This window comes from Coturnix japonica, chromosome 1, assembly GCF_054131305.1.
Source record: "Coturnix japonica strain WE chromosome 1, WE-NBRP24, whole genome shotgun sequence".
In the NCBI taxonomy this organism is placed as follows: Eukaryota; Metazoa; Chordata; class Aves; order Galliformes; family Phasianidae; genus Coturnix; species Coturnix japonica.
Genome location: NC_140663.1, coordinates 65,539,916 through 65,551,779, shown reverse-complemented (window position 1 = coordinate 65,551,779; position 11,864 = coordinate 65,539,916). Strand labels below are relative to the sequence as shown.

The window sequence follows — 11,864 nt, the reverse complement described above, 5'->3', positions numbered from 1 at the left end:
TATTGTAAAGCATACAAGAGAAAAGAAAAAAAAAAAAAAGACTTTTATGACAATTGTATTATTTAAAAAGAAAAAAAAATGTATTTGTCTCTGAAATTCCCTAGCCAGGCAAACTTTTATAAACCGTAGGTAGTGAAAGCAGAGCATGGCAATAAAGGGGTTAATCTACAGAGCACACAGCCATCTGGCTGAGCTGGTTTGTTATAATCGAGGAGATTATGTTCACGGGACTCAGAGTTAAAGGCTCCTCTCCCATAGAGCAACTCTGCACAACCCAAGCAGACCAACTTTTGGACTTTGAATGAACATATTTACATTTACCTTTCTCTTCATGTCGACTTTTCTGGAAACATTTACACGGATGCCATGGTTACTCCTACCACGGTAAGAGAAATTTGACGTTTTCTGATAGAGTCCTAAGAGGGCGGGGAGAGGAGGGGGGAGAGGGATTCTTTAAAGAATTACAATGGTAGTTTGGGAGGGGTGTCTTTTAAGAAGTAGATCTGTCCCAAATGTTGTTGCGTTTCCCATTGTGCCTCCTCCTTCCCCCACCTCTAATTGCCCTACAGCTTGCTTTACTCCTGAGATTCCTCTCTCCTCCTGCTCTGTACACTGTTGTTCAGGTCCCTGGTAAGAAAACTGAGGAGGAAAAATACGAGGTGCTAAAGGAATCTGATTTAAGAGCAGAAACAAAGGAGACTCTTGGTTTTATTTTGAGACGGAAACCAGAAACTTCAGATGTAACAAAAGGAGTTGCAAATCTTGAGTAAAGATTGCAGGAACCAGCCTCAGCATACACAGCAGTCTTGCCCTAAGGGAAACTTAGAGCCCATGACACGCAAAGTCGAAATTCCTAATTCCTAGACCTTTCCTGTCTCGGGTACTTAACTTCATTGGAGCTTTGTTATTTTTTGTGCTTGTCAAGAACTGAAAATCCTGCTCGTGACCTTTGAATCAATCTCCCTTCTCCACAAACCCAACACTAAATTCTCTGGAAGGAACTGGAGATCAAAGGATTCCCTGTACATCTGTGTCTAGGTGAAAAAGATACACTCACTTTGTACTAGGATGGCAGGGAGACTATTCTTATGCTACAATTTCCAGTGTTCAGTAAGTGTCTTCTAGGAATGCAGCACACAACAAATAAATACATACATATAGAGAGGAAAATAGAAAGCTGGTTCTCATCTAAACAGCTGAAATGCAGCTTAAAGCATTAGTTACTGGAGAGTCCTTATGGTGTTACCAAATGTTATTAGCCAAGAGGGGAAAAAATCCTTGAATGGTTTAGATAGTTTTCTGATCAGTTCTTAATCCTTTATTAAAATAAACGAGAAAGCTCTGTGCTGATCCTATCTCTTGAACTATAAATACACATTATTCAGAGAGATGGATATTTTAGATTGAATAGGGCTGCCATGCACATTCTCTCATTCCTATATTGCAAAACCAGTTATTCAGAGAGGAGTGGGTATGTGCTTTTTCTTTCCTTTTAAAATAAACAGAGAAGTGTGCTGTATGGCCCAGACAATAGATATGAACCACAGTGCTTCAGAAAGCACTCTTAGCTCTTAGGCTCATGTGATTTGTTGCATGAGAAGTGCAAATGGTATGTAAAGTTTGACTTAACACTGTGCCCTCAGGAAAATACCCAGACAAATAAGAAAGACATTCTCAGGCACTGAAATATGTGGCCTGTGCAAGTGTGTAAGTGGAGGAGTGATACAAGAACACTTAAGATAACAGAAAAATGAAAATCTAACTGAACATACACCTACCTTGCTTTGTGACAAAATAGACAAAGAAGCTGAGAATGAGAGTTAAGCATGGTTTCAACAACATGTAGTATAAAGCCTGCTTTTAGATGCACGTCAGTACCAGAAGCTGTCTGTGAGCATGGTAGGGGGAGGAAAACTGGGTACAATTGCAGATGGAGAACTCAAAATATGGGGAGAAGGTAAACCAGAATGGTCAGGACAGGAGTGCCTTTTGTATGAAGATGGTATATTTCGAGGTAACCAATATATTTTGTGCTTTTTATTTTTTATTTTTTCCTAGGGAAAAATTAACTCAATAATTCATAGAAAAAAATACCTCAGGAGTCTGTAGGCAAAGTATTCAGTACTGAAAATAATCCACAATGTACTGTGCTATATATTGGGGTAGTAAGAGCAGGCAAGCCATGCAAAGGTAGCATAAAAGGGGAACTACTGCAAGTCAACTGGACAAAGAGGATCTTCATGGATGGAGAAAAGTTTAGGAGCTCAGAAACGGAAATAACACTTGTGAGGAATGGGAAAAGATGCAGAGTGGATACTGGGTGAAAATATGAAAAGGACCTGCAAGGATGTTGGAGTCTGCAAGGGTGGGGGGGGGGGGGGGAGGAGGCTGAGTATGCAGTGGGAGTGTAGAGAGAAAGGTGAAAGCACAGTGCAGGAAGGATGTCTGGAGGAGGAAGAAAAATGTACATAGGTTTCTCTGAAAGTAACACCTTCCTGTTTATTTCCATTAAATTGCAACAAAGAGCACAGTTACACTATTTGATATAGCATATTCTCAGCTAGAAAACAGTATTTTTCAGCAGTCATCTCGATTCATTATGCATTTTTACTAGCAACGAGGAAGAGCCTGCATACCACGTTCATAAATATCTGCATGGCTGTCTGGAATGTGGCCTGTCTTTCATATCCACCTCTGACGTAGTAGGCCAACAAAATAAAATAGGAGGCATTACTTTCAGTGCATCTTTCATATATTTGGAGAGAAGCATGGAGAGCTGAGAGAAATTTCAGAGGCTATAAGCCTGCTGTAGTATTATGGACATGTTGTGACTGGTTATGAAGCAAAGGCAGAATGAAGGAAAAAGCTGTGTGAAGGTACTGCGAGGAAATGCAAGATAAGTAAAATTATGGGGACAGGGTGAACTGTAAATAAGAAGATGTGGAAGTTCTCATGAAGCATGAGGACGAGGAAAGAATAAAGAGGGTTTAAGGGTGACATTAAGAGCTGGCTTTTCTGAAGAGATGTGTGGGCAAAGGGTAGTCTAATGGAGGTATAGGATAAGACAGCACAGGGTAAGAGGAATATTAGTTTTGTGTTACTTTGAAATCAAACTGAGGAAGAAGTTCAAAGGTGCAATAGTTACCTGTCCATTAGAAATAAAGGATGCCTCCTTGTCTGCAGTCAGTGGAAAGTAACAAACAGAAATGCGAGGTTGGGAGAACACATGCAAATAAAAAGGGGTGATATTCTATTAAGCGAGAGGCAACAAATGTACTTATGACTCTGTAGTAGGTACTAGCTAACAGAAGCAGAAAAAGGGAATGGAACAAATGTGCTTGCAGAGAAAGGACTAAAGATATAAAGGGTTGAGAGAAGGAATGAGAGAGAGAACTACCTGCAGTACTTTATAGGCTACATGGCTGTACTAATGTTAAAAGTGAAGTGTGAAGTGTGTGGATAGGTGAGTGGAGTTAGGAGTTGTGGGGCATGAATTGGGATTGAATGACAGCTTGTGTAACAAGGGATGAGAAATGGTGGTGTGTGAGCAAAAAGAGAAATTGCCAGTTTATGTGTATTTGTAAGGATTACAGAAGAGAAGGTGGTAGAAGCGAACAGCTGTCTGATAAGTGAGTTGTGTATGCAGTATGCTCAAAATAAACGAGGTATAGGTAACAAGTATGGAGCTGGGTGTGGGACCTGGGAGAATGACAACAATTTAGGGTGGTGAAGGGAAGAGCAATGAGGATTGGGAAGGATTTTGTGAGGGTGTAGATAGTCTGCAGTTATCTGCTTCTTACTCTGATGAAGGCTGTCTTAGAGTACAGGAGATAATGCATATATAGATGTAGAGCAGCTTGGGAGCTAAGTGCAAGAGGCAAGCAAGCAAAGCGCAGATAAATGCATCTTGTGAGTGATGATAGATGTGTGGATATATAAAATCACAGAATCATGGTATCACAGGAATTGATAGAGACCTCTGTAAATCATCAAGTCTAACCATTCTGCTCAAAGCAGGTTTCCTAGAGTAGGTTGCACAGCAAAGTATCTCCAGAGAAAGAGACTTCATAATTTCTTTGGGCAGATTGTTGCAGTGCCCTGCCACCCTCAAAGTAAAGACGATTTATCTCAAGTTCATGTGGAACTTCCTGTGTTTCAGATTGTTCTCTCTGTCCCTTGTTCTGTTGCTGGACACAACCGAAAAACACCTGACCTCATCCACTTGATAGTCACTCTTAAGATATTTATAGGCCACCAGGAGCTCCATCTCTGGAAAGCTCTTTTCCAGAAGGTCAGCCCCTAACCTTTACTGATACATGGAATTATTCCTCCCAGGAGCAGGACTTTGCCAATTGCCCTTGTAGAACATAGTAAAATTCCACATCACCCAACGTTCTAGTCTGTCCAGGTCTCACAGAATGGTAGTACAGGATTCTGGTGTATTAGCCACTCCTCTCAGATTCATGTCATTCACAAACTTGTAGCAGGTGTTCCCTACCTCTTCAACTATGTCACCGATGAAGATGTTGAACAAGACCACACCCAGGACTAACTCCTGTGGAATTCCACTAATTACTGGTCTCCAACTGCACTCTCGGCTGCTGATCACAACACATCGAGTTCTGTCAGCCAACCAGTTCTCAACCCACCTTGCTGTCTGTTCATCTATCTCACATTTCCTTAACTATGAGGATGTTACAGGATACAGCATCAAGAGACTTGCTAAAGTCACAATAGACAACACCCACTGCTCTCCTCTCACCTACTCAGCCAGTGATGACATCATAGAATACTACAAGATTGGTCAAGCATGATTTTCCCTTGTCTGTGATTGTGAGACTGTTTTCAACTGTCCATGGGTCTCATCAACTTCTTTCTGATCAGGCAACCTGTAGTAAATATTGACAGTGGTGTGTCCCACATTTGCCTGCCCCTTAGATTTCATCCATGAGCTCTCCACCTGTTTATCATACATTCCTAGGGATTCAGAAGGGTCCCCCATAGCTATACACACCATTGAGGTGGCTGGCATTCTGGGTCATGTAATGGGAGGCAGCTAAGGAGCACTTGTCACTGTTCTGGTTGGCCTGGCTTATCCTCCAGCCATAAGCAGAGCATCAGCATTGCCATTTTCAACCATGCTTCTTGAGTCCTTTAGTTTAAAGCCTTCCTCACTAGGTTAGTCAGCCTGCTGCTGAAGATTGCCCTGTCTCTTCTAGACATATGGACTCCATTCCTCCCTAACAGGTTATAATCTTCATAGAAAACCCCACTGTGATAAAATCCAAAACACTCATGCAAGCATCAGCCATGTACCCAGGAACCGATATGAACTATACAACTATTTCTGGTTTTCCTCTTTCCTTCAGCTGGCAAAACTGAGAAGACAACTTGGGAACCAGTGTTTTTCATTTGTATTTCCAAGGCTCTATAGTTTTCTTTGATTCTGCCCATTTTCTGGCTTCCAGTGTAATTCATGAACATGTGGAAGAGCAGCAGGGGATAGTAGTCCATGCTGTGGCATACTTTCAGCAATGTCCTGGATCTTGGATTCCAGGAGGCGGCATACCTCCCAAGAAACCCTGTCAATCCAGCAGAAAGAAAAGTCAATACCTTTTAAAAGGGAGTCACCCACTATATGCAGGTTGCCAGTATGATTTTTTCTTGCAGATCTTGGTCTTGGGTGCCCATAGTTGTAAAAGCATTTGTAGCTTTGGGGGTGAAGCTGGAGAATGTGAACCGAATTGCAGCCCTGCTTTTGTGGATCACCAGGAACCAAAGTGCCTTCCTTTTAGTGTTGCTCACTTCTGGAATATGACTATTAAACAACCCATTTCTTTCTCTCTTAGCATCTCTAATACTACAAAGCCGTTTAACTGCTTCTTGCAACCCAGCTCCTTGTTGTGAAAGATTATCCATACGAGTATATCTTGTGTTGGTACTTACCTTATCTCCAGGAGAAGGTTCAAGGCACTGCTACCAACTGTCTGAACTGAAGTCTCATTTCTTACCAATTCTGTCTCAGTGGATATGTTAGGCATCTTAGGAAATTTTGCTATTATAACATCAGCTTTAGCTCTCAGGCAATTGTTTACCATACTGGCAGACATGAAGAGTACTTCCCTTGGTTGTGAACCTGCAAGCAAGTTACAGCACCTTGTCCTGCCTGTGCAAACTGCTGTTATTGAGTGCTTCTCCCAGCAGTGATAAAGTGGGCCATCTGCCACCCTTCCTTACGTTACATAGCATTAGTCACATGAAAGTTCGTAAATCTCTTTCCATTTTTTTCTAGGGATCAATTCCTGAAAAACAACAACAACAAACAAAAACAAGAAACCAAACTAAACAAAGAAATAAACAAAAAACAACCGTGTTGAACTCACAGGAAAAAAACTGCCACCAGTGCAGGTTAGGCTAAAACCCTAGCCTTCCTTTGCACACTTTCTCCCTGTTTAACCGTTTAGCTTATAGAAAGCAAATGGTAATTCAATCTGCCAGCTGGCTGGGAGAAGAGAAAGGGTTTGACAGGCACTATTATTACTAGGTGGTTACAGGAAAGTGTTCAAAGCATGAGTAGATCATATGTGCTCAGTGTGAGGAGCATGGAGTGTTTGCATTCACCTGAAGTCCTTTGTATTCATGATGATGACTACAAAGTCAGGTGATACTGCAGCTGTCTTCCAGTGCTGGGAATAAAAGAGCACAATACATCCAGTTAAGTGGTTGTGTGATACAAGCATCTCATTGTTTGAGCAAGCCCAGTATAGCAGCTTGTCCCTGTAACTAAATTCATTGGTAGTCATGAGAAGCTCAAGAAAGTAACCTGTTGGTTAGATTTAAATTCATATGACAAGGATGGCAGTTCCATATTTCCAACAAGCAGCGTCACAAAAACAGTGCATGACTCAGTGCTATACTGCTTGTAATTTTGAGTGAGTTACCTCTCATCTAGCCGTGTAAATATACAGATCACATTGAACAGGCCCCATTTTTGTTATCTGTTACATGCCTGTACCAAAGGCAATGAAAACATTCCTCAAGGATTTCTTCTTTCTTGGTAAGTTTTACAGCACTCCTCCAACATTTTCTGTGCTTCAGCTGTGTGTGTTACCCATTGTGGAACTTAAGTGCTACTTTTCAGTTGCTAACATCTTCCTGCACTAGATTCCTTTATCTGGGTTTTGTCCCTACTGTACTTACTGCATGTCTTATGTTACCTGAGTTAACATGTAAGAAATTGTTTATCTAATTAACTCAGATACATTTATTTCTTCGCTTCTATTTGCCAGAAATCTAAGTTAACATTTTCAGAGCTATCTGACATCAAGCCAGACAGTTACAGAAGGAAAAGTATACTGTACTATACATGAACGTTTAAAGGCTTATCTACCCTCAGAGGTGAATTCAGGTTGTGACTGTGAAATTTAAACCCATCAGCTGCTTCTGAATAACTCTGTGGTTTGACAAGTTCTAAGCATCCTCTCCTATGGCTTTTTCCACAGCCAGGATGTGAACAAGCATAATTTCTCATTGTGGGTCCAGGTGAACCTGACAAGATTTAACAAGGCAAAGTGCAAGGTGTTGTACTTTCATTGAAGTAACCTAAGTATTCTTATAGGTTATACAGACTGGGAGTAAAGCTCCTTGAGAGCAGCTCTACAGAGAAGGACTTGGGGACCCCAGTGGATAAAAAGTTGGATGAGAGTCAGCAGTGTGCTCTTGCAGCCCAGAAAGCTAACAATGTCATGAGCTGCGTCTAAAGAGGAATGGCCAGCAGGGAGAGGGATTGCTTTTCTCTTCTCTGCCCTCATGAGATCCCAGCTAGAGTACTGGATCCAGGCCTGGGTGCCCCAGCACAAGAAAAATTTAGAGCTGCTGGAGAGTGTCCAGAAGAAGGCCACAAAGATGATCAAAGGGCTATGGCATCTTCTATGAAGAAAGGCAGAGGCAGCTGGGCTTATTCTGTCTGGAGAAGGCTCTAGGGAGACCTCATTGCAGCTTTCCAGTACTTAAAGGGAGCTTATAAACACAAGGGAGACTGACTTTATACATTTTGTTAGTGATAGCATAAGGGGGAATGCTTTTTAATTAAAAGAAGAAATTTTTAGAGAAGATATTACAAGGACGTTTGTTACTCACAGTGTGGTGAAGCACAACAGGCTGCCCAGAGATGTTGTGAATCACAGAATCACTGAATTGCAAGGATTGGAAAGGACCTCAAGAGACTGTTGAATTGAACCTTCCTGCTAAAGGAACACAATAGATTGCACAGGTAGGCATTCAGAAAGGTCTTCAATATCTCTGTAGAAGGAGACTTCACAACCTCCATGAGCAACCTGTTCAAATATTCTGTCACCCTTAACATAAAGAAGTTCTTCCACATGTTTGTATGGAACTTCCTACATTCAGGTTTTGGGCCATTACCGTGGAACTACCTATGCACCAGTTCATGGCCATTTCTACTTGTCCTGTCCTCACAGACCACTGAAAAGAGGTTGGCCGTATTCTTGTGTCTCTCACACTCAAGATATTTGCAAACACTAATAAAATCCCGTCTCAGTCTTATCCCCTTATCCCAGAAATACAGATGGGTTTTACTCCTTTATAACTGGATGGCATTAGAATATGCTGTGTACAGGTGTCCACTAAAGCTTCATATTTCTTTGGTTCTGAAGTGATAGGCCATCAAATCTACACAGTCCAATACACCCAACTGTGCCTTTCCTGCATCTGGCTGGAGGAAGAGTCCCTCTAGTTTTGGTTATGGTATTCATTACTTATCTCTTGTGTATGAGAACCAAAAGGCATCCTTGTCATCCTTGGATATAAGATTGCAGTATCATCTTTGCTGTCTGGAGAGCTGCCTGCTGGAAACTGAAGCCTCCATATTCCATGGAAGACTCACTCTTGTGATTGTCTTCCCTTACAACCCAAGTATCCACGCCTGTAGGGTCGAGGTGGCTTTTCGATTCCACTTCCCCATATCCTTTCCATGGCCATGAAGGTAAAACCACCTAATAGTACATGGTGTATATCTACTATATCCTCTCTCTAGTAGAGGAATGCTTACTCCTCATGGATGAAACAGGGGTTTGTACAGCAGGAGGAGCAGTTGAAGCTTTTTCATTTGCTTTGAGTGGTTGAACCAATTTCTCTGCAGCTTACTCACAGGCCCTTGTGGAGGAAGAGAGACTATACTGTCAAGGCAGGCTACCACTTTGTCCACTATTGGTTTTTCATCACTTCACCGACAATTGTAATCTTGCAGATCTCACAGATCACTTATTGTTAGGAGTCACATGGTTTCTATTTCCTCTTCTCCCCCTGCTTTTGTGACGGTCACACTCCATTTTTTTTCCCTCTGAACTTATAAGCTTCTCTTTTTGCTAAATATTCTGACTTTTGTGAACGTTTTTCATCTTGCTTATAGAGGAAACTGATATTGGCACTATTTGGTTCCCCACTTGAACTGTGGCGTTTGTCACAGGGCCTGGAGTGACTATAGGACTAGTTGTGAGGATCATGGCACCCGCTGGGCCTTTCAGTAGGGTTGGAGTAACAGCAGGGTCAGTCAAAAAAAGTCAAAGCAACTGCGCAATCTGTCACAGGGGTTGGAGTAGCCAGAGAGTCCATCATGAGGGCTGGAGCAGACACCAAGTTCATTGCAGGAGCTGGAGAAACTGCAGAGTTGTGGCAAGAGGCAGAGAAATCACAAGGGCCATTGCAGGAGTTAGAGCAACCACAGAGCTCGTTACAGGAGCTGGATCAACCACAAGGCTCAGTTGGCACAGGACAGGCCCTGCATGCTGCAGTGATTTATCCCTCTTTAGGACTGCTGGGGCAACATCAGATCTTTTTGAAATATTCTACTAGTTTTTCAGGGTTCTGCTGTTGTTCAGAGGTGAAGGTCCAAACCACTGCGGGTGCCTGCTGCTCTAGGCACCTGCCCATACCATCCTCTACTCCTTGCCACTCAGAACTATCCTGCCTTGGGGCAGATCTCAGGATTTTCTTCTTAAATAATTGTTTAATCTTCAACATAACCTTAGACACATTCACAACTCACACTGGTTTGATCATCACATAGAAACTCAAGTTTCTCAAGAACTACTGTAACTAGCTCTTGAGTTCTAGGGAAAGGAAAAGTGAAAGAGAGGCTGACAAACTGATAATACTGATAGTATAAAGAATATGGCTTCCAGAACCCAAAGATGACTGCAATGATGAATACACACAAAACAGCAGTTTCTCGGCTGCCAATTTTATCATTATATAAGTCAAAGTCACACAACACAGCAAAATAAAAACTTTATCTAATCCCCAGTAATGGCAAACAATGCAGCAGGGAAAATAAGCAGCACACAGGGTGCTACACAATACAGTTTCTGGAGAAGACTCTTAAAGATCTTCTGTTAACATGCTGCAGTCAGCTCTACTGTTATCTTAATCCTTTGTGTCCCATGCTGTGTGCCAAAAATGATAGTTGTGGTTTAACCCAGCAGGTGGCTAAGTACCACATTGATACTTGCTTACTCTTCTTAGTGGGATGGGGAAAACAATTAGGAAAAAGAAACAAGTAGAACTCATGAGTTGAGATTTAACTAATTTAAATATACTAATATTATAATATAATATAATACTCTCTCTATATATATATTATATTACATTATTATACTATAATATATTATAATATATATAATAACATATATCATAATATATAATAATAATATATATTTTCATTATATAATTACTATATAATATCATATATTGTTATTAATAATATATAATAATATATAATTATACAATACATAATAATATATTATATATTATATATAATAATAATATAATATATATAATGTATATATATAATACATATAATATAATATATTATAATATAATAATATAATATAATACTCCATATTTAATAAAAGGAAAAGGATAATAGTTCTATCTATATATATACATATACATACAAGAATGTATAAAACAGCTGGTGCAAAAGCAATTGCTCATCACCTACCAATGAATACCCAGCTCACTCCCTGAGCAGCAAAAGAAAGACAAGCTCCTGCTTCCTTCAGAACTCTTCTCTGGCATTTATAAGTCATCTGCTCTGATTCTGTTCTCTCCCAGTTAGTATGAGATGACAAACTGGTATGTCTTTGGCTATATATTACACTGCTAAGCAGCAACTATTAACATTCTCCATAAACTATAAACTTTTTCGTAGACCCAAAGTATAGCAACATACCAGACACTCTGAAGAAAACAACTTTGTCCCAGGGGTGAAGGACTAGGACACTTTGAAAATATTTAATACTTTAGAGGATTGTGGAAGCATCTCTACATTTTCCCTTGCTCTTCCCTCCCACTCCTACCCATTCCTAGAATGTTAGCAGCATGCACAAAACCAAAATGTAAGGCATTAGCAAATACATAGTCCAGCGATGCCGTTTTAGCAAAAGATAAACTCTACCCTGCTCTAGATTAGGTAACAAATGTATCAGTATTAAGAAGGAAAATGTCATTTCATGTGCTGAGATTTTTCTTGGGTTGTAAAAACCATAAAATATCTATTTGGTTCTTCTTTTAGAGCTCCCACATTAAGTACAAAGTTATTTCCTCCACTCATTTCTCAAATAAATTTTTAGGGATACGTATTACAGTTTTCTGACTTCATTTCATCCACATCTGCGTACCACTAGTACATCCAACACTAAGGGTGATATTCTGAAAGTATAAGATATCTTTCATCTGTCTGATACCACTCTGCATTTGCACATCTTATGTAATTATATTAAATTTTTGTACTATTTCTCTCATCTTTCTCTCTTCTAATATAAATATAATCTTCCTGTAATAAA

The 11,864-nt window shown here is 40.4% G+C and overlaps 1 protein-coding gene across 2 annotated transcripts in view; it reads left to right on the top strand.

The window, feature by feature from the left end:
• Positions 1-233: 233 nt before the first annotated feature.
• Positions 234-11,864, top strand: part of NTF3 (neurotrophin 3) — a 53,365-nt gene continuing 41,734 nt past the window's right edge. For both annotated transcript variants that reach the window (XM_015871474.3, XM_085522282.1), the window contains exon 1: positions 234-384. In XM_015871474.3, the coding sequence (XP_015726960.1) occupies positions 367-384 (18 nt within the window). In that variant the 5' untranslated portion in view covers positions 234-366. The remainder of the gene's footprint in view (positions 385-11,864) is intronic.